General features: G+C 51.4%; 2 protein-coding genes across 2 annotated transcripts in view; both read left to right on the top strand.

Moving 5' to 3' along the window:
• Positions 1–23,310, top strand: part of LOC144248867 (uncharacterized) — a 770,489-nt gene that overhangs the window by 437,730 nt on the left and 309,449 nt on the right. The gene's annotated exons all lie outside the window — the stretch shown is intronic.
• On the top strand, positions 13,353–14,663 carry LOC146764087 (olfactory receptor 14J1-like). The gene has a single exon (XM_085565558.1). The coding sequence runs from the start codon at positions 13,731–13,733 to the stop codon at positions 14,661–14,663; it is 933 nt and encodes a 310-aa protein (XP_085421684.1). The 5' UTR covers positions 13,353–13,730.

Raw genomic sequence — 23,310 nt, 5'->3', positions numbered from 1 at the left:
CGGCTCCTGCCGCTTCCAGCCCATTTTTGGGGCTTCCAAGCGGCTCCGGGGACCCTCCCCATTTTGGGGTGTTGGGGTGGCCCCAAGGCCGCCCCGGGGCCGAGGGGGGATGGAAACCCCCAAACCCGGGGGGCTCCTGGGGGTCCCCAGTTCCTCCCGGCCCCGCCCCGAAGCAGATCCTGGCCAATCAGAGCGCGCGGCGTTGATGACGATTCAGTTCCCGGGCAGGAACTCGGCGCTGGTCCCGCCTGGCGATTTTCAGCCAATCAGCGCCCGGGACGGCTCTGACTCATCAGTTGCCAGGCAGAGCCCAGCGCCTCTCGCAGCGCTAACCAATATAAAAAATTAACAATCAATCTACCATATCTTAGTAAAACAATTCATATTGCAAATATGCTAAATACAAAACCGAACACCATTATAATTTCTCATACATTTTAGCCAAACAATTAAACTTTAGTAACACCCTTAAGTACTCTAAAATATTATTTTTAAAAAATGTAATTGCAGATGGGTGGTTTTATATGGATATTGGTTTTTGGATTGTTTGGGTTAGATGATTTTTTTAAAAAGGATTTTTATAGGAATTTAAACAGCTGAGAAGGAGCCACTCTGCAAACAGAACTGACTAAAAATGAATGGGACAAACATCATTAACTCTGAAAGTTTTATTCACTATCAGATACATCCCAACCACCCAGCCCCACACAATCCCAATCTCTCCACTCCAAACTGGGATCACAATTCTCCCAATCTCCTCCCAACCCCATCCCACCCGGTCAGCTGTGGAATCGAGTGAGCTTTGTGTGGGATTGAGGGTTTTTTTGAGGGGGAACAAGCAATTTGAGGTGGGATTGTGCTTTTATAGTTTAAAATCCAGTTATTTTCAGTGGGATTGAGTGGTTTTGTGGTGACAAATTCATCCCTCTTGGCTTTTGAAATGCAAAGAGATGGAGAACACTGCCCAAAATCACCCCAGAACCCACAAATCCTCCAGAAGTTGAGTTCATGGTGTCCAGGGTGAGTGCAGCTGCCGGCGGCAGGAACAAATGAGATGTATCTTGGTTTCACAAAACTCCAAAATCCATTTCTTATCACCGAAATACAGGGCAAAGGCAGAGCCATGGGATTTGTATAGGGTATCCCAGGGGTGGAGTTTGGGTTTGGGTCAAGGGAGGAATTATTGGCAACACAAGAAGGGTGAGATCAAACTCCTGCCTCTTAGCAACAGGGGCACTCCACACAGAATGCGTCCCTAAATCCTAAATTCCCCCTCAAACTCCTGTGAAATGGTGACACTTCAGATATTTTTGATCAGTTTCTTTAATTTAACCCTGTTTTGGCTGTGTTTGAAGAATAAAGATGAATCAGAGGAAAATTAGGGCCAAACCAAAAGGAGAAGCAGCCAGGTCTGTTCCCAACATTGATCACAGGGAATGTGGGTCACCAGACCTGTGCCCAATGTGGGTCCTGCAGTGGGGGAGGGAACTGGAGCAAAGCACGAAGCTCTTCCTGCAGTTGGGGTACTCGCAGGGCTTCCCTTACTGGTGCCTCCGTTGGTGCCGGGTAAAGAATGAGCGGTCTGAGAAGCTCTTCCCACACCAGGGACACTCGTAGGGCCTCTCCCCGGTGTGGATGTGCCGGTGGGTGACAAGGTTGGAGTTGTGCTTGAATCCTTTCCCGCAGTCGGGGCAGCAAAAGGGCCTCTCATTTGTATAAGCTCGATAGTGCAAGAGGAGATAGGAGCGAGTCTGAAACCCCTTCCCACACTTGGAACACTCGTAGGGTCGCTCCCCAGTGTGGATCTTCTGGTGGACAATCAGGGCACCACACTGCCTGAAGCTCTTCCCACACTCCCTACACTCATAGGGCCTTTCCCCAGTGTGGATCCTCTTGTGGCTGCTCAGGTGGGAGATCCGCCTGAAGCTCTTCCCACATTCCCCACACTCGTAGGGCCTCTCCCCAGTGTGAATCCTCGTGTGCTGGATCATGTTGGAATTTGACAAAAAGCTCTTCCCACATTCCTCACACTCGTAGGGCTTCTCCCCAGTGTGGATCCTCTGGTGCTGGATCAGGTTGGAGTTTGACCTGAAGCTCTTTCCACACTCTGAGCACTTATGGGGCTTCTCCTCATCATGAAGCTGCTCAGGGACCACCAGCCCTGAGCTCTGGCTGAAGCTCTGTCCACCTTCCTGGACCAGAGCGCATCTTTCCTCCTCAGATCCCCTCGATCTGCGTTTGCAGCCCCTCCTCGTGCAGCTCCCATTGGGTTCCTGCACCATGGAGCCACTCAAAACAGCCTCTTCCACAAGGTTCTGCCATGGGGATTTGTCCTCTCTGCTCTCCACCCTCAGCACCTCATCTGCGGGAGGAAGGACAAGGAGAGGATGGGATTTGCCTCTGTGCCAGAGGGAAGGGCAAGGAGATACCCCCAGTGCGTCCCTGGCAGGAGGGCACCGGCAGCGACACTGTACTGCAGCTGGGGGCCAGGCTGGGCTGGGAGATGGAGCAGGAGAGAGGGGGAAAGGGGCACTGACTTCCTCCTCACCCGCCTTGGTGTCCCAGGTCTCCTTCCTCTTCCTCGCAGCCTCCTTCTCCATTTCGTGAAGGTTTTGGGATGGGAAATCCTGTTTTGGGAGGAAAACAAGGGATGAGCACAGTGAGTTTTGTACTGTTTCAAAGCAAAACAGGGAGAGAGTCTAAGCCAGAATCACAATTGAGTAAGAAAATTAAGATCAAGGTAATGATAGAGAAACACTGCCTTAACCTGACAGAGTCAGGATATAACCGGACACCCCGTTGCACAGAGTGGTGGTAGCAGTCTGATGAAATGGTGGCTGCAGTCTGGCTGGAGTGATGAACGTGATTCTGTCAAAGCAGTGATCCTGTAGAAGGGTCTGGTCTTCCTCTGAAGGTCCAGTGGTGGTTATGGAGCTCTTGTCCTCTGGGAATCCAGTAGGCAATGTGATCGTGGTGTTGCAAATGGTGAGATTATATCCAGGCAGGAATGCTTGGTTCCTCCCCCTGGGCGGAGCATCCCACAATGGGATGACGTAATTTTATCAGTGCTGCAGTGACACTCAATGGCCCATTAACAGAAGATGGTCCCTGGAGGGCGTTATCAGGGCTGAGCCATGGAAGAGATAAAGAACACTGCCCCACCTGTTGATAACAGTTTATGGAGATGGGGACTGAAAACACTTTTGGTTACATCTGACATTGTAACCTGAAACAGTGAGGCAATCCCTGCTCGGGGTGGGGGGTGAACACCACCCCCCTTACCCAAACTGGCTCAGGTGTAAAACCCCCACCCTGGGAAGGCCACGCACACAGGGGACAATGTCACACTTGCCCTGCCCCAGGGGAGATTTCTGTCTTGTTACTCCCTTGCTCCCTCCTCTTTTTCTTTCCATCTCTCTCTACCTCACATTTACTGTTCGATAAAATCCACTTTGGATTTGGTCTTGTGAGCACCTTAATTGGGGCAGAGGCATCTCTCTAACAATTTTATTATCCAGATTGCAACATTATTTTGCACAGTGAGTTCAGGGCACTGTTGGCTGACCCCAAGTGCTTTTGACAACAGCCTGGTTCTATCCTCTGAGGAGTTTGTGGCTCTTTCTGGAGGAACTCTTGAACACTTGGATGCAGTTTCCTCTGAGTGACTTTTGGGAGAACTTATGAGGAAAATGGCTCTTGTGGGTGGCCAGTGTAAAGAAAAATATTTTGTTTTCCTTCTTTGAAAAGTCTGTTAAAATCACTGGAGGAAAGGGACCAAATGATACCAGCAAGACTGACAAGGATCATTCACCTCAAAGTGAGGAACACAAGGCTACTTAAATCCTACAAGAAGCCCAGCTCAAGTAGCTAAATTCCCAAATAACTCCTGAATTCATGGGCTTTGGGGGAAGAAGCATTATTTTCTTGGTCCCTGTCACCTTTGTGATAGCTACACAGACCTCTCCTTTCCTTTAATAATCTGTATTGGGACAAATTTCCATGTGGTTTTTTTTTTTTTTTTTTTTTGAACCTGCCAGCATCTGAGCTGGAGCTGTGTTGGAACTGATGAAATTTGGAATTGCCAGAGAATTGCTTCTGTTGTTGGTTTATTAATGTTTGGGATTTATTTGTGTTTCCATCAGAAATGACTTGTGGGAAGAGCAAATCTTCCTCAAGGCATTTTATGGAGGGTTAAATTTGATTTCTGCTGAGTTTGTTTTGTCCAGTGTCCAGGGGATGCTCAAGGGGTCTCTGGTTTTGGTTTGGCCCTAATTTACTTCCGATTTGTCTTTATCAATTAAAAACACCTGAAAAATGACTAAAAAGAGTATTGACCAGAGATGTCAAAAGTGCCACCATTTAAGAGGTATTTGAGGTGGAATTTATTGTTTGGGAACATATTCTGGAGGATTTGTGGCTTCTTGGGGGATATCTGGTAGTATTCTCCATATCTTTGCACTCCAAAAGCCAAGGTGGATTGGTCTGTCACCTCAAAGTGACTCAATCCTACCTCAAAATGGCTGGTTCCCACCTCAGTCCCATGCCAAAATTACTCAGTTCCTCAGCCTCCAGGATGAGATGGGGTTGGAAGGTGACTGGGAGAAGTGAGATCCAAATTTGAGGTTGTGGGATCAGGATTGTGTGGGGCTGGGTGGGTGTGATTTATTTTGATAATAAGTAAAATTATCAGAATTATTGATTTCTGTCCCATTCCTTTTCTGTCAGTTCTTGTTTGTTTTTCAGAGTGCCGCCTTCTCAGCTGATTTTGTTTGTGTCCTCCCTTCCCAGACTGAAAAGCAAGATGTGTTCTATTTGCCATCTGTATGGCAGTTGTCCTGTGTTAAGTGGGCAGTTTTTCCTTATCTCTTCCACAATCAATCCTCCCTCAGGGGAGACATCTGCTGATAATGGGCTATTGAATGTCACTGCATGACTGATAAGAACTATAACATCCCATTGTGAGATGTTCCGCCCAGAGGGAGGAGCCAAGCATTCCTACCTGCATCTAGTCTTGAGATTCTGGCCCACCAACACAGCTTTTTCTGGGCTGGATTTTCCCATAGGAACAGCTGCTCCTTCCTCTTCAGAAGAAGATTCCCATTCCTACAGGATCACTTCTCCAACAGAACCACACCTGACACTGCAGGAGGACTGCAGCCCCAATTCCAATTAGACTGTGGCCAACATCCTGTCCAGCAGGGTGTCAGGTTGTATTCTGACTCTGTCAGTGTTGTTTTGGTTCACTGCATTGTTCATATTTTCATTTTCTTCCCTATTAAAAAAAAATTGTGATTCCTGCTCCCATATTTTTACCTGAGAGCCCCCCTTAATTTCAAATTAATACCAATTCTGAAAGAAAGGGTCTACATTTTTACATTTCAGGGGAGGCTCTTTCCATCCTTAGCAGACACCTCTCCTTCCAAACCAAAACACCTCCTTTCTCTCCTGCCTTCCTTTGCCTGCTCTGTTTCTCTCTCATTGCCTCCCTTGACCCAGGGCAGCTCTCAGCAATCTTCCTGCCCTGATTTAATTCCCAATCCATGAGCTATAGCAACCACAGGTGAAAATGTGAAGGCTGGCAGTGAAATGTCACTGTAAGATCTTGCTGCACTTGGCTTTTGGCTCTTTCATAAGAGCTTTGCCTTCAAGGGCAGGAACATCTTTTCCTGGCTGGGAACTGGAATTCCAGCCCCTGGGAGTGTGTGCCATGGATCCCAGAGGGGCATTCCCAAGGTCCCAGGGTGCTGCTCCTGCCGTGCCTCCCAAGGAGCTGTGCAGGGCAGGGGACAAGGTGCAGCAGCTGTGTTGGTGCTGCAGTGCCACCATGGCCCCTGGTTCCAGGAGTTTCCACACTGCCAATAGCGGTTCCTGGGTTCCATGATGTCCTGCTGTGTCCCCATGGATACTTGATGTCATGAAGTTCTTCAGTGTCACAATGGCCACCTCGCTCCATGAGCTTCCACAGTGTCCAAATGGCCTCCTTGGATGGGCAGTGTCACCATGGACCATTGGCTTCATGCAGCCCCGCTGGGTCACCATGGACTCCTTGGTTCCATGAGGTTCTGGGGGTGTCTCCATGGTCTCCTTGGATCCTCCGTGTCACAATGGACCACTGGATCCATGTGGCCCTGCTGTGTCACCATGGCCCCTTGGTTCCATGGGACCCCAGGGTCACAATTGACTCCTTGCTTCCACGTCACACACTCAGTGCCAAAATGGCCCCTTCATTCCATGGGGAACACAAAAGATTTATAAAAACATTGAGCAAATCCCGCTTAAAACACTTGGGAACATCTGTTTGCATTCCAAAGACAAGTTAAAGGTGAGGCTGGCACCAGCAGCTTCCATCTGCAACAGAGATCCAGGGAAAGGACAGGGACAGAGAACTCAGCTGGGAGACTCAGAGAATTCTGCTTCCAGAGATCATTTCTGACCACACTGTCCCTTGTAGAAAGGTGACACCACTCCAGGCAGCCTGTACTGAGCAGGTGGCTCCTGAGTGGGGTTTATTGTTTAGGAAACCTGCTCAGGCTTTTCCATTCTTTTTTTCCCAACAGGAAAACTTCTCTTGTGTCTGTGTGCAGGCAAAGCCCTGAGGAGAGCAGGTGGGACATGGTGCAATGGGCTGGGACATGGAGCTGCAGAGCTCAGGGACAAGGTTCTGCTGCAGGGCACAGGGATGTCAGTGCCAGGTGGGAAATGTCAGACATGGTGAGGCTGGGGGTGAGGAGCAGCTTTCCAAACAGGATCAGCCCTCAGGGGGCTCATTCTTCTACATGCCCAGACCTCCTAATGAGACACTGAGTATCAAGGTCACCAGGGGAATGCTTCTAATCAGCTCTCTCTGAACTGGAAACTAAGAATACTCACTTGATTAAAGAAAAAAAATCAGGAGGTGCACTTGGAAATCTTCCTCCTTACAAGGACTCCAAACTGACTCAAATCAGCTGCACAAGCCCAGGAGATTTGCAGACAATTGAATGAAGACAAAGCGCCCCTGAAGTATTCTTTCATTTTGATGATCCCCATGATGGATTTGGGGCTGAGTCCAGAACCCTCAGGCACTGAGAGAAGGCTGAAGAAGCTGCTCAAGGAGTCAGGAGCAAAACTCCAAGTCCCTTGGAGCATCACTGGGCCCCACTGAGGGCAGGGACTGCCAAAGGCTCTCAGGGACTGGTGAGAGCAGATCCTTGAGGCCAGGATTGCAGGGAGCCCAAGGCTCAGAGCAGGGAACTGCAATGCTGAGCAAGGCCTGGGCTGGCTGGGGGAAGCAGAAAGGCCAAGCCCTGAGCCCAGCCTGGCACAGCAGGGCCTGTCCCTCACGGGTGACTCAGGGCTGTTTGTGGGGCAGGGGGATGTGAGGGGCAGCAAGGACAAATGTCACAAATCTGTGTGACCCTGCAGATCCTCATGGAACCAAGGGGCCATGGTGACACTGTGCTGCCTCATGCAATCAAGGAGACCATTGTGAACTCAGAGACCCCAAGGAACCAAGGGTCCATGGTGACCTTGTGCAGCCGCAGTGACACAGAGGAGCTGTTGTGACACAGCGAGGGCACACGGAGCTGAGGGGCCATTGTGACACATCAGGGCTCTGTGGAACCACAAATCTATTGTGACATTCCAAGACCTCATGGAAGCACGGGGCCATTGTGACACTGCAGAAGCAAGGGGAACATTGTGACACTCCAGGGCCTCATGGAACCAAGGACACCATTGTGACACTGTGGGGTCCCAGGAAACCAAGGGAACATGGAACAGGTCTGGCTGGCTGGGCCTCCTGGGGACCACCTGACAGGTCTGGCTGACCTTGGCATGTCGAGGGCTACTTCTCATCTGCCCCTGAAGCACTGGGGTGTTGGCCTGATTTTTTAAGATTTTCTAAAACCTTCTGAGTTTACATTCTTGTAGCAAATTTTCTCACACAACTTTCTGTAAATAACTTATTGCTTTGCATTCCTTCATAGAGGAGGGGAAATTTGATGGACGGTAGTTTTGTCCAGTGTCATTGGAGAGGTGGCACTTTCACCCTCCAATCCACTGTCATCTTTGGAAAACTATAAATGTTGGAGTCAGAAATAAATTACATTTCTTTTACCGTCACAAACGCAAAGGTGCCCATCATGTTTACTCATGTCCCATAGTGACACTGGGGCTCTGGGCTTTCCTTCCTATGGGAGAGAACTATTCTTCTCCTCCAGGGGCCTATAGCCAAAACTGGAATTCCTCCGCCAAATTTCCTTATATTGCAAGGATTGTTTATAGATGAAATCTGCCAGGAGAGACAGATCTGGCTGCCTTGGCCACCCAGGGTCCACCTCTCATCTGCCTTTCAAACACTGGGACCATGTGCTTTTCTTTATTATGGGGAAAAACCATCCATCTCAACCAGGTACCCATGGCCAAAATTGGGCATCTGCCTCCAGAATTCCCTATATCCAATGATAGCTCCCAGAAAAATGATGCCAGGAATCACAAATCTGGCTGGCCTTGGCTTCCTGAGGACTGGCACTCATGTGCCTCTGAAACTCTGGGGCTCTGTGCTTTCATTTCTAATGAAAAGAATTCTTCTTCCTGTCCAGGTGCCCACGGCCAAAACAGAGATTCCACCTCCAAAATGCCCTATGTCCAAGGATAGCCCCTAGATGAAAGTTGTCAGGAGAGAGAGGTCTGGCTGGCTTGGCCTAAGGCTGGCCACATCTCATCTTCTTCCAGAACACTTGGATTTTGAGCTTTTCTTTCCTATAGGAAAAAAAAATCCATCCTGAGCAGGCGTCCATGGCCAGAACTGGAATTCCACCTCCAAAACTCTGTACATCCAATGATTGCTCCCAGTGAAATCTGCCAGGACAGACAGATTTGGCTGCCCTTGGCCTCTTGGGGATGCTGGCTGGCTGGCTTGGCCTCCCAGGGGTCACCTGACAGGTCTGGCTGATGTTGGAATGCCAAGGGCTGCTTCTCATCAGCTCCTGGAGCAAAGGGGCTATGTGCTTTCCTTGCTATAGAAAAGAACTGTCTGTGTTCAGATGCCCATTGCCAAAACTGGTATTCTCCATAAACAATTTCCTGTATGCAAGGTTATGTTTTAGGAAAAAAACAGCCAGCTCTCGCTGGCCTTGCACTGTGGTGGTCACCTTTCATCTGCCCCTGAAACAATGGGGCTCTGTTCCTTCATTCCTGTGGAAAAGAAATGGTCTTCTTGTCCATGGTCCATGGCCAAAATTAGACTATGGCCTCCTAAAGTCCGTATATCCAAGGATTGCTCCCAGACAAAAGTAGCCAGGACAGACAGGATGAGTTAGCCCTGTCCTCTGGTAATTTTCACAGACCATGAGCTGAATATTTTTATTAGAAAACACCTTGGAGAGGGCCCAGAGATCTCCCAATGAGAGGTTTTGGGGGCTTGGGCACATGACCACTACATATGGACAAGTTACAGATGAGAAAGCCTGGCTGGGTCTCTCTCCCTTCTGGCCCCACAGAGGTGCCGAGGCCGGCCCAGCCCCGTCTCGGCCGTGGGGCCGGGCGGCTCCTGCCGTGGGGCCGGGCCCCTTCCCAGGGAGCCGCCAGGCGCCATCGGCTGCCGGGCAGGGCAGGGGAGGCCGCGGGGCCGAGGCCGGGCCGTGGCTGCGGGTGCTGACATCTGGCCCTGCCGAGCCCTGCCCCGCCGCCAGCCCGGGCCCGGCCAGGATCCGCCGGGCCCCAGGAGCAGCCCCGGGCCGGGCCGGCTCGGCCAAGGCTCTGCCGCCCTTGGGCTTCGCCCGCAGCCGGCGGGCAGGGCAGGAGAAGCCATCGGCCCCGGCCGTGCTGCTGCTGGGCTCTGGCCTGGCTGCTGAGATCCTGGCCCTGCCCCAGCGCGGCCCAGCCTGACACAGCCCCAGCGCAGCCGCTGCAGAAACCTCCATGGCAAAACAGCTCCGGCCGCCAGCACCGAGCCCGGCCGGGCTCACGGAACCATCTGCAGCCCCGGGAGATATTGACTCTGCCAGTGCTGCCATCCTCCCTCCAGTGAGAGAAAAGGACACAGGGCAGGCACACAGAGGAGCAACATGAACACACCGAGGGCAGGGAAGAGGAAGTTGAGTCCCAGATGGGAGGGATGAGGAGATGCCTTGATCTTGGGGCTGGAATCCTCTGCTAAAGCTATGGAGAAGGATGTCATGGATACATCAGACTCTCTTTTTCCCTGTAAGGCATTGAAAAGTATGGGGCGATGACTTGTTTCAGCAAAGGCCTCCATGCTAAAGTAAGCAAATGTTGCAGTAGCTGTGATCACATGAGAGGTTTGAACAGAGAAAGGGAGAACAGTGATGAGACCCTGTGCCCTCAGGGAGAGAAGAAGACCTCTGTTCCCAGAGATGAAGATGATTTCAGAAAGAGATGAAGAGAACCTTTGCTCTTAAACAGCTCATCTCAAAATTAGTACCCCATAAGCTGACAAGGGCCATAAGCACATCTGTGGGAAAATATGGGAGGGAGTTCATGATTGCAGATTTCTCCAGGCAGCTGCTATTTGTGGAAATGAAAAGCCATGAGATAACTGTTTTCTTGTGTAGAAGTGTCCATAACATTAACAAGAGGAACTTCTCTGCCTAAGTGCAGTGAAGAAAGACTATTTTAGAGATGGTAAACTGACTGAAAATTTTAGGTTTTGTCTCTTTACATTGTCAGGTTGTATGGAGAGAGGAAGTGTTCTGAAAGTTTTGTTCTGATTCTTATTACTCTTTCTTTAGTTATTGTTAATACAATTTTATTTATAACCTTTTAAAATTTTGAAAACACTTTGCCTTTCTCCTAATCCTATCTCACAGCAGGAAATGAGTAAGTATATTCTAGTGAGTGCACTAGTAATTAGCCAGCGATGAACCCACCACACTAATTGAAGCATTGGCCGAGAAATCTCAAAATGATGAACCAAAACCACTACAGAAACTTCCTGACAAACTGCACGAGAGCAGAGAGAAATCGAGGCACAGCCATGGTTTGTCAGGACTTGCTTGATCCTAATGAGCCCTGTGGTGCATTTGGAGCTGAGACCTGGAACTTCAGGGCCTGAGAGGAGATTGCACAAACCTTTCCAGGAGTCCAAGTCAGAGGAAAACCCCAAAGTGGTTGGAGTCTAAAGCATTAATGGGAACCACAAAGGTCCATCTATACCACAGGCTCCTCATGGACTCCTTGGAGGAGAGAACTGGAGGCCAGGATGGCACAAGAACCTCTCAGAGACTGAAAATGGCACAAAGAACTCTCAATGTGGAAAGGAAAATCCAAAGTACCTTGCAAAAGTTAAGAATCTCAAAGTATTAATGAGCCCCACTGAGTGCCTGTACAAAGCTCTCAAGAGACTCATTAAAGCAGATAATTGGGGCCATGATTGCACAAACCTCTCACAGAGTCTGTATCAAAAGGGAAACACCAAGTACCTTAATAAAACTGAAGTACCTTGAAGCATTAATGAGCCCCACTGAGTGTTGTTCCTGACAAAGCCTCTCCAGGGACTAATTAAAGCAGATAATTGGAAGCCATGATTGCAGAAACCTCTCAGAGACTCCAAGGCCAAAGGAAAAGCCAAAGTCCTTTGAAAAACCTGCAGTCCCTGGGAGCATGAAGGAGCCCCCAGGGCCATTCCTGACCAAGGCTCCCCAGGGACTCCTTCCAGGAGATCCTTGACCCCACTGGGATGTGGGCATGGGGGGGATGCTGAGGGCAGAACCAGGGGGTGACAGTGCCCAGCCTGGCTGGGGCTGTGCCAGGAGGCCCCAGGGCCTCAGGACAAGGTGTCTCCTCACAGCCCTTGGTGGCACAGACCCTGCTGTGCCCCAGGGCACCAAGACTTGGCTTCTCTTTGTCCCCACCTGCCATCAGTGCCTCCAGTTCTCTGCTCTGCCTGGGGCCTGGGGACACTTTCTCAGTCGTGTCCCTCAGTGGGACACATTAAAAGTCAGAGAAACTTTGGAGTTGGATTCTGACTTGGAGTTCTGGAGAGGTTTCTGCAGCTGCCTCTCAGGGCCTGATGTTCAGGGCCTGAGCACAAAGCCCCAGAGGGTCATTAAAGTCCTTGTGCTGTGTCTGTGCTGCTGAGCTGGGCCGGGCTCCTGGCACAGAGGGTGATCCTGGTAACCAAGCAGAGCTTCAAAAGCACATTTCTCTTGCTGAGCAGCTCTTCTCCCAGCCCAGCAGGGCTGGGACACTGCCTGCAGCCAGCCCAGGCACAGCACAGAGGCACAGAGAGCTTCAATCAGTCAGGGCTGGGAAGGGGCTGAGAAGTGCCTGGGGCAGAATCACTGCCAGTCCTTGGAACAGGAACCTCTGGCTGCAGGACAATGCAGCTGCAGCTCCTGGAGAGATCTCCTAAAGCTGGAACATCCCAATGCCCACTGACCCGGTGAGTACAACTCTGAGTATTTCTGGTGCTGGGAAGGTGAAATATTCATGAATCTCTGACATTCTGAGGGGTTCTGATCAGTCATAGAATTTTTCCAAGACAACAATTTTGATAAAAAGGAGGAAATTTCCTAAGACTTTTTATTCGGTTTCCTATTATTGGAGAGTGGCAGGGAGGGGGGATAAATATTAATGGTGGATTATGAATTTTGACAAGTGCATGAGACAATATAAGTGTTATTTTAGTAATTAATAGGTTCACAGGAGATCCCTAATGTGCTTTCAGCCACTCTGCCCATGGACAGCAGCTGCAGCATCACCTTTGCTGGAGCCATCAGGCTCAGTCTGAGCTGTCCTTTCTCCAAGCTGCAAACAGAACCTGCCCCAGCCAGTGCCCAGCAAACAGGCAGGGTTCTGTCAGGCCAAGGAGAGTACACAGAGATTTGGGGTCTGGGTGTGCTGGCAGGGAGAGATCAGACGCAGGGAAACACCTGCAGGAGGAATATCTCCAGGAAGCACAGAGAAGATCAGGGAAGGAGAGAAAACAAAACCCAGAAATGCTGAGGCAGGGAGAGTTTAGAGATGTCCAGAGGATCCCCTCCAGTGCAGCCCCTCCCTCTGCACAAGCCCCCTCCCTCCTGTGCCCCAGCCAAGCCTCTGCCCTCAGGGCCGGGGCTCCAAGGCGTGCAGCCCCTCCTGTGCAGGCAGAGCTGCAGCAGAGCCGTGGGGCAGCTCTGCAGCCCCGGGCCCAGTTCCCTCTGCAGAGCACAGGGCTGGGAGCAGCTGCCCGGCACTGGGGGCTCTGGCAGGGGGCACAGCTGGCTCAGGGTGACACAGCTGTCCCCAGTGCCCGGCTCTGGGCAGTGCTGGCAGTGCAGCCAGGGAAGGAGCTGCACCTCCCTTCATCCAGTGCCATCAGAGGGACACTTGGAAGTCTCCCTGAGATTTCAGTCCAAGCTGGGAGATTCAATGCAGGGTGCAAACCTGTCCTAGAGCATCTCTGAATTATAAGCTTGATGGGGAAGTGTAGAGGTGTTGTGACACTGAAAATGCTGCTGGGTTGGTGAAATGAGCAAAGTGAGTCTCCACTCATCATATTTCCTCAGAAAATTCACTGTATTCTTCAATGGAAAGGAGATATGCTGAGGGTTTCTGATATGCAAGAATACCAGGAGAAACATGGGGGCAGCATAAGAAGAAAACCTCAAAACAAATACAGAAGTGTATTCATCTGTGTTACAGAGGAGGGTGTATGGGAAATGGCTTTAAGTTTCATTACAGTCATCTCCTCTAACTCTTCACTGACCCTTTCTCCATGAACAGGTGCCCATGTGCAGCCACAGCAAATGTCCAACAGCAGCTCCATCAGCCACTTCCTCCTGCTGGCACTGGCAGACACACGGCAGCTGCAGCTCCTGCACTTCTGCCTCTTCCTGGGCATCTCCCTGGCTGCCCTCCTGGGCAACGGCCTCATCATCAGCGCCGTAGCCTGCGGCCACCACCTGCACACGCCCATGTTCTTCTTCCTGCTCAACCTGGCCCTCAGCGACCTGGGCTCCATCTGCACCACTGTCCCCAAAGCCATGCACAATTCCCTCTGGGACATCAGCACCATCTCCTACACAGGATGTGTTGCACAGCTCTTTTTCCTTCTGTTCTTCCTTGGAGCAGAGTATTCCCTCCTGACCATCATGTGCTACGACCGCTACGTGTCCATCTGCAAACCCCTGCACTACGGGACCCTCCTGGGCAGCAGAGCTTGTGCCCACATGGCAGCAGCTGCCTGGGCCAGTGCCTTTCTCAATGCTCTGCTGCACACAGCCAATACATTTTCCCTGCCCCTGTGCCATGGCAGTGCCCTGGGCCAGTTCTTCTGTGATATCCCACAGATCCTCAAGCTCTCCTGCTCCAAATCCTACCTCAGGGAACTTGGGCTCATTACAGTTGATATGTCTTTCGGATTTGGATGTTTTGTGTTCATTGTTTTCTCCTATGTGCAGATCTTCAGGGCTGTGCTGAGGATCCCCAATGAGCAGGGACAGCACAAAGCCTTTCCCACCTGCCTCCCTCACCTGGCCGTAGTCTCCCTGTTCTTAAGCACTGTCATGTTTGCTCACCTGAAGCCCCCCTCGATGTCCTCCCCATCCCTGGATCTGTCCCTGTCAGTTCTGTACTCGGTGGTGTCTCCAGCCTTGAACCCCCTCATCTACAGCCTGAGGAACCAGGAGCTCAAGACTGCAGTGAGGAGAATGGTGACTGGATGGTTTCGGAAACATTAAAGTCCTGGCCCATTTCTGCAAATCGCTTATATTAAAAGTCGTTTTTGATATTTCTTGTTGGTTTCATTTTGCAGGTTCTTATTCTTTGTTTTACTTTTTTCATATTGTCTCTGATAAATGAAATTTTTTGCGCCATTTCTCATTTGGCTTCTCACCATCTTCCCCGTGGCCACAGACTGTGTCAATGAGAGGTTGCGCTTTTCGTGGCTTTAAAGGAACTAAAGGATCTCCCAGCAGAGTTTTCTGCAGAGATGCCCTTTGGTTGCCTTCTCTGGAGCTGCAGCAGCAATGCCTGTGTGCAGAGCTGGGGCAGATCAGGGCTGGCACAGCAGCTGTGCCCAGGATCAGCAGCACTTGGTGCTGCCAGTGCTGCTCCCGTGGCCCTGCCCCGCTGCCCTGGTGGCCCTGGTGTTGCTGCAGGGCCTGAGTGCTCTCGGGGCCGGGCACAATCCTGGGGGTGGCAGTGCCAGGGCTGCAGCAGGGACAGGCCATGGGCACTGCTGGGGCAGCGCTGACGCCTCAGGCCAGGGCCTGGGGGCTCCAGGCTCCTTGCCCAGGCTCTCTCAAGAACACAGCCAGGCCAATGCTCAGCACAGAAAACCCCCGTGAGCAGCCCCAGGCTGTTGGTGTGGGGACATGAACCTGAGGGAGCACAAATGCCATCAGCCCCTGGGGCCAGGAAGGGCTGGGGACACCAGGGAAACGAATCAGCTTTGTCCTGGCCTCTGCAGTCAGCCAGAAAGTTTGTTCCCATCAGCTGGGAGTTTCCTGTCCCACTGCAGATGCTGCTGCTCAGAGCTAGGGCTGCCTGGCAGCCACCCCCAAACTGCCCTGAGCATTTCCTTAGCTTCACCTTTGCGTTCTTTCTTCTTCCTGATACAATTTCTTCCTGTTGTCCACCCCTATTCCCTCCCCTGCACACAGCCCATCCCTGTTTGCCCTTTCCTCTCTGGCCCCACTCCCCATTGCAGTTCCTGACTTGGCACCATGGGAACGTCCCTTGGGGAGCAGGATCATCCCACAGGTGCTACAGGAATTGTCTGCAGGCTCCTGCAGTGCCTGGTGCTGCTCCCTTGCCAGAGGCACCCCAGGCCAGGGGGGCACATCTGGCCTGCTGTGTCTGGCTGTGGGGCTCCCTGTTCTGGGCAGTGAGGAGGAGCTGCAGAGGCTCTGCAGGACTGACAGGATGGGCTTTGGGGCTGTGAGGAGAAGCTGAGGGACCTGGACTGCTGCAGCTTCTGAAGAGGAGGCCCAGGGCTTCTCCTGCAACCGCTCCAAGGGTGGTTTCAGAGAATCCCAGCATCAGCAAGGTTGGAAAAGACCTTGGAGATCATCACATCCAAGCTGTGCCCTGACATTGTCTTGTCTCCCCTGAGCTTCCTCTTCTCCAGGATCAACATCAGCCTCTCCTCACAGGACTTGTATTCCAGATGCATCACCGGCTTGTTGCTCTTCTCTGGACATGCTCCAGCCCCTCCATGTCCTTCCTAAATTTGGGGCCCTGTCTTGGTTCGACAAGACAGGAGTCTGTGGAAGAGGGCAAAGCCTCCTGTGCAATGGAGAAGGTAAACCCCCTCCCTCTGAATTACTAGGAGTTTTAAATCAAAAGGCTCTCAGGCAAAGATGTGGGAATGGGAGTAACAATTCTTTACTAGGAGAAAACTAGACAACAATTTTAAAAGGCAAATGCAATCGGTACAAACAAAACCAGTGAGAAAGTCCAGAACCTGAGGAGTCGGGGTGCCCGTAGCAGTTCTGCTGGGACAATTGCTCCCCTTGCAATGGTTGATGAGTTGCAGCTGAAGTGGTGATCTTTAGAAGGGTATAGTTTTCCTCTGAAGATCTGGTGGCAGTGGGGCCAGTCTTCCTCTGCGCCGGGGTTGCCTCCGAGCTCCGCTGCCGTTGCCTCAGCGCGCGCCGGCTGCTTCGCTGCGAGATCCCGCGAAGAGAGAGAGAGAGAGAGCTGCTTCTCTGGGAATCCTGCGAAGAGAGAGAGCGAGCTGCTTCTCTCGGAGTCCCGCCCAGAGAGCTGCCTCCTCTCCCCAAAAAGCTACCCCTTTAAACAATAATAGAGTGCTTGGCTTCCCCCTCTGGGTGGGACCCCTCACGGTGTTACATTTACCAGCCCGGCAGTGAGTCAGTCAATAGTGTATAAACAAACCATTGCCTCTACGGGGCAAACCATTGTCTCTGAAAGAGATAACAAAAACCTGTCCAACCGGTTTGCCTTCAACAGATGGCAAATAGAATAAAAGCTTATCTTACAACCCAGGACAGGCCCAGAACTGGACACAGCACTCGAGGTGCTGCCCAACCAGTGCTATGCACAGGGGAAGAATCACTGCCCTGATCCTGCTGGCCACACCATTCCTGATCCAGGCCAGGAGCCATTGGCCTTCTTGGCCACCTGGGCACACTGCTGCCTCATGTCCAGCCTGCTGTCCATCAGTCCCTGCAGGTCCCTTTCTGCCTGGCTGCTGTCCAGCCCCTCTGTCCCCAGCCTGTACCGCTGCAGGGGTTGTTGTGGCCAAAGTGCAGGACCTGGCACTTGGACTTGTTAAACTTCATCTTGTTGGATTTGGGCCCTGGATCCAGCCTGCCCAGGTCCCTCTGCAGAGCCCTCCTACCCTCCAGCAGACCAACACTCCCAGACAACTTGGTGTCACCAGAGTTCCATGAGTCCCCAGAGTGTCCCAATGGTGTCCATGATTCCATGAGGCCTCCCAATGTCACAATGTCCCTTTGGTTCCATGGGACCCCTTGGTGTCACAAAGTCCCTTGGATTCTTGGGCCCTGCAGTGTCACAATGTCACCGTGGTCCCTCAAGGCCCTGCAGTGTCACAGTGGATCCTTGGTTCCATGAGGTCTGGCAGGGCAGCAATGCTCTCCTTGGTCCCACAGTGTCACAATGGCCTCTTGGTCCCAAGGGCCACCACGGTGTCAAACATGTTTCCTGCATTCCGTGAGTTCCTGAGGGGCAGCACTGGCCCCTCGGTTCCATAGGGCCCTGCAGGGTCACAATGGCCCGATCATGACACGAGGTCCTGCTCTGTCACAAAGCTCTGCATGGTTCCACAAGGCCCTGTAGGGTCACAGTGGTCTCTTGGTTCCATGAAGCCTCAGAGTGCCACAATGAATTCCTTGGTGCTGCAGTGTCCTGGAATCTGACACTTCCTAAATTGGGGACCCCAGAACTGGACCCAGCACTCGAGGTGCTGCCCAACCAGTGCCCAGCACAGGTGAAATACGGATGAAAACTAAAAACCCCACAATTCCAATAAAGATTTGTAAAGAATGGTATGTTTATTTACAGAGCTGGACACATGTAGGGACTCATTGCCCTTCAATGGACATGCGCACCCCTGAGAAGTCCCAAACCTTTTTTATTACCCTTAATTAATTTCCATAGGCATAGAATTTCACAATAGGTTCATGCATATTCATTCTCATGATTTCATGTTACACTTACAGCTAGTTACACTTGTTCTTGTCAGAAAGTACAGAAAGAACTCCTGGGTCACTCTGCATGGTCTGCTTAAAGGCCCAAGCAGTCTTTCTTATCTCTTTTTAGTGTGGAAATTTGCATTCTTTCTCTTTAGCTGGGGCAACTTTGCTAGTGCTGCAGTTACCAGACTAAACAGCATATTTCACCCATGTTAGCAAGCTCAAAGGAGCACATTTCACCTAAATCCAAATGGATTTCTACCCTGTTAAATTTTCACTCTGTCTCGCAGGGGAAGAATCACTGCCCTGGTCCTGCTGGCCACAAGGTTCCTGATGCATAGGAGTGCCAGGGGTTGGATGAGGGAAATGGTGGGGGAAGGGTAGGGACAAAGTGTTATTGATTGTTAGCCATGAAGGATCATGATTTTCATATGTATTCAGATTGCATAACAAGGTGCTGGGGGTCAATATCAATTGGATATTGCTGATATCAAGATATAAATAAGAAAAGTTAAAAGGACAAAACAATTCTCTCTGCATTGTTTTCAATATAGTCTATCCAGTTTGAAGACACTTCTGAAATCTGGTCCTGTCCTGACTGGGCCAAGGGCTACAGCATGAGCGATCTCCTGCTTGATCTGGGTGAAAGCTTGTTGCTGCTCAGGACCCCAGTGGAAATTGGTTTTTTTGCGGGCGACCAGGTAGGGAGGGCTCAAAATATGGCCATACTTGAGAATGTGCATTCTCCGAAAACCTATGGCACCTAGGAAAGCTTGTGTTTCTTCTTGGTGGTGGGTAGAGACATCACGGTGATCTTATTGATGACCTCAGTTGGAATCTGGCGCTGTCCATCTCGCCACTTTACCCCAGGAACTGGATCTCTCAGGCAGGACCCTTGACTTTGCTCTTCTTGATGGCAAAGCTTCCAGCAGAACCTGGACGATCCTGTCTCCTTTCTCAAACACTTCCATTGCTGTGTTCCCCCACCAGTGATATCACTGACGTATTGCAAGTGTTCTGGAGCTTCACCCTTTTCCAGTGCAGCCTGGATCAGTCCATGGCAGATGGTGGGGCTGTGTTTCCACCCCTGGGGCAGTCGGTTCCAGGAGTACTGCACGCCCCTCCAGGTGAAAGCAAACTGAGGCCTGCATTCTACTGCCAGAGGAATGGAGAAAAACACATTAGCAATGTCAGCAGTGGCATACCACTCTGCTGCCTTGGACTCCAGCTTGTGCTGGAGTTCCAGCATGTCTGGCACAGCAGCGCTGTGGAGTTACTTTATTCAAGCCACAATAGTCCACAGTCAATCTCCATTCTCCATTAGACATGTGCACAGGCCAGATGGGCTGTGGAAGGGTAAGTGGGCCTTACTGACCACCCCTTGGCTCTCCAGCTCACGGATCATTCTGTGGATGGGGTTCACAGCATCCCAATCCGTTCAATACTGCCGGCGGTGCACTGTCGAGGTGGCAATTGGCACTCGTTGCTCTTCCACCCTCAGGAGTCCTACTGCAGATGGGTTCTCTGACAGTCCAGGCAAGGCGTTCAATTGCCTAATGTCTTCCGCCTCTACAGCGGCTATTCCAAAAGCCCACCTGAGTCCCTTTGGGTCTTTGTAATATCCGTTCCGGAGGAAGTCTATGCCTAGGATACACGGAGCATCTGGGCCAGTCACTATAGGATGTTTCTTCCACTCCTTCCCAGTCAGGCTCACCTCGGCTTCCACCAGAGTCAATTGTTGTGATCCCCCTGTCACACCAGCAATGGAAACAGGCTCTGCCCCCACATGTCCCGATGGTATCAGAGTACACTGTGCACCAGTATCAACTAAAGCATCATATTTTTGTGGCTCTGATGTGCCAGGCCATCGGATCCACACTGTCCAGAAGATCCGTTTTTCCCGTGCCTCTCCCTGGCTAGAGACAGGGCCCCTCTAACACTGGTTATCATTCCTTTCCTGGGCATACATACTAGAGGTCCCTTCAAGGGGGTCTGACAGATCATACTTGGCAGCTCGATCATGGGGGGTTCAGGCTGCCTTCACTTTACTGGAATTCCCTTGGTCAGTGCTTCCCTCCTTGAGCTGACACACCCACACTGCCAGGACAGAAATGGGTTTCCCATCCCACCTTCCCATGTCTTCCCCATGGTCACGCAGAAAGAACTCCAGGCCAGCCCGTGGGGCGTACCCTCTCTCTCTGGCTGGGGAACGTTGGGCTCTGACTTTGGGGCCTGTGACTCGCACTGGGGCAATGTGGGAACTGTTCCTCCTCACCTTCTCCCTCATCTCCCTCACCTCCTCTTTGAGTTCCTTGCCCACAGCAGAGCCATGAGCCTGCACTGGGCCATGGATCATACTCTCACAATTTCTCAGCTGTTGGCAGCAGAGCCCACTGTCTCTCGGCTGCTATCGGCATTGATCGTGGCAATGAAGGGGGTGTACTGTGATGGCCCCAGCCTTGCCAGACTCCACAGCATTTGCCCTGTGCCCCTGACCTTGTCGAGGTCATTATCATGATGTCCATCCCTCCCAAAGAGTACCTCCAATGCTGCCACTTCCCTCAGCTGTTGGATCCCTTCCTCAAGGGTTTCCCAGCACGTTCTATGCTGGTGCTCCTGCTTTCTCTCCCTGTGGACAAACCTCTCTCTGACACTCATTAAAATCCGCTCCCAGAGGCAAAGGCTCCCTTACAAAAATCTGATTCATACCTGAGTCCTCAGTCAAGGGTCTCAATTCCTTGCCTTACCAACACCCAGCTGGACACCTGTACCCATGAGGTCTCAGACTTGAAGCAGTCAGGTTGTATAAGCCTCACGTCTCCATCGTTCAATGTCCTTGTGCAGGTTACAGAGACTTTTGTACATCAGGGACTCGGTGATGATCACAACCTCTGGCTCCCCTGTGGGTTGTGAGGGCCTTCCCTTATCTGGGTGCTCTGATTCCATCTTAGACCTCCTTGTTTCTACAGGGGCGTCTGCTGCTGGCTGTGGCTGCCTTTGTGGCTCGGCTGGAACCTGGACAGTTGTAACATCTGTGGGTTCCACTGCTGCCCCATCAGACTCTCTTTTTTCGAGGCAAGGGGAGGGCTTCTCACCAGCTGGGGAAATGCACTCCTTCAGCATCTCCTGCATCTCCCTCACCAGACCCCCACCCAGTCTGGGTGGTTCATATCTGGGGTGGCTGTGGGGCAGGGTCAGGCTCTGGGGCAGCAGCATCCCTGGTCTCTGGGGCCGTGTCAGGTTCTGGGCTGGGTGTCAGGGTGGTTATCCAGGTTAATCTTCCCTTGTCTCTCAGTGCCAAATAGAACAGGGCTAACAGCAACACAGCCCCTGTATGATATCATTGGTATTTGGAGTGGATCTGAGCCCTTCACAAACTGGTGGGGCAGACCCAAAGAGATGGTTAAAGGCTTGGGAGAAAATTTCCCGCTGTCTCATTTCCTCACAGTAGGTGCCATTATTAAAGTAACCCCAAAAGCACACAGTTAGTGTGTGATAGCTGTGAATCCATGTGCCTGCTTCCCAGAGGAAGTTAAAGATCCTGAATTCTTCCCCTTATTCACCCATAAAACAAACCGGAGAACAGCCACAGCAGCCTTGGCTGTAGGAGCCGTGTTTAGATCAGGGCCTGCAAATGGAGAAATGCAGCCACGGTTCCATGTCACCCAAACCAGGGCAGGCTGGAGCACAGGGTGCCGCTGAACGAGGTTTCTGTAGCAGCACACAGAAATTGGATTACTCAAGAACTGTTATTCCCTTTTTTGTTCCTGTGCCCTCGAGCCGCACGTTGGGTGCCAAAATCTGTCTTGGTTTGCAAAGACAGGAGTCTGCTAAGGAAGGCAGGAGCCTCCCCTGAAATGGGAAAAAAAATGTAGATCCCCTCCCTCTGAATTGCTGTAAATTTGAAGTTAAGGGGAGCTCTAAGGCAAAAATATGGGAGCAGGAATAACAGTTCTTTATGAGGGAAGAAAATAAAAAGATAAAATAAACAATACAGTGAACCAACCTCTAACAGATGGCAATTGAATACATATTGCCTTCAGCATGAATCACATCCATTTACCACATGCCCCTTACCCCCAGATATTGCCCACCTGGGACTGACATACCAATACATTTTTAGAAAATTATGCATTCTTCTTCATAATTAAAATGTAGTTATATTTTAATTAAATTAATTTAATAAATTAATTTTAGCTGAATAACAGTTTAAATTTTATTTTGCTTATGCATAAAATTATTATTCATTACTTTATTATTTTATTTTAATGTTTGTATAAAAAAAATCTCTATATGGGTTTTGCAACCAAGAAATCATTGGTCATTGGTTCTAAGTAACACAATACCCTTCATTAATTCATTGACCACTATTGGCAATTGATTTTGCCCCTTTATTGTATTTTCTTTTATTTGTATTATTTTTGTCATCAATTTCTACCATTTTCACAGACAGGGTAAAAGTGGCCACTTTGGGGCCCGTGGAAACATTTCTGGGCACATTTGGGGCAGTTTTGTGTCTGGGGAGGGAATTCAGAGAGAACTTGAGGGTCTGGGGGACCCCTGGGGGAGCCGGGCGGGCGCTTGGAGGGGCACTCAGGGATCCTGAGGGGCAGTTCGGGGTCCGGGGGAGCACTCGGGGGTCCGGGCCCTGGAGGTCAGCGAGGGGAATTTGGGGCCCTTCGGGGTCCGGGGGAGCACTCGGGGGGCTCGGGCGGGGCTCGCTGGGCGCGGGGGCTGATGGGAGTTGTAGGCGCGGGTACAATGCGGTGCAACGGGGCCGCGGAGCATCACGGGAGTTCTAGAACACCTACAGCGGCTCTCGGTGGGGCGCGGTGCATGACGGGAGATGAAGTCACGGCTGGAACAGCGCTGGCCGTGCGCCGCGGAGCATGATGGGAGCTGTAGTCCCGGAAGTGTCTCGGACGCGGCGTTTGGGGCCCGGGAAGGCCCTCGGGAGACACTTTTGCATCCGAGCCGCGACTTGAGGTCCTCGGGGGCTCTGGGGCACTCGGGGGAGCTTGGGGAGATTTAACCAGGTTCCTTAGGGCACAGGGCGCGGCAAGAATTTTAGGCGCAGAACTGTGTTCGGAGGGGCTCTGGGGCCGCGGGGGATGAGAGGAGAGGAATTCCCAGAAGTGGCTGTACCGGGCATCTGTGGGGCTGGGAGCACTCAGGAGATCCGAGGACGCTTTTGGGGGCTCCC

The sequence above is a fragment of the Lonchura striata genome, chromosome 36 (genome assembly GCF_050655825.1).
Source record: "Lonchura striata isolate lonStrDom1 chromosome 36, ASM5065582v1, whole genome shotgun sequence".
Lineage (NCBI taxonomy): Eukaryota > Metazoa > Chordata > Aves > Passeriformes > Estrildidae > Lonchura > Lonchura striata.
The sequence above is the reverse complement of the archived record's forward strand: the minus strand, read 5'-3'. Positions and strand labels throughout refer to the sequence as shown.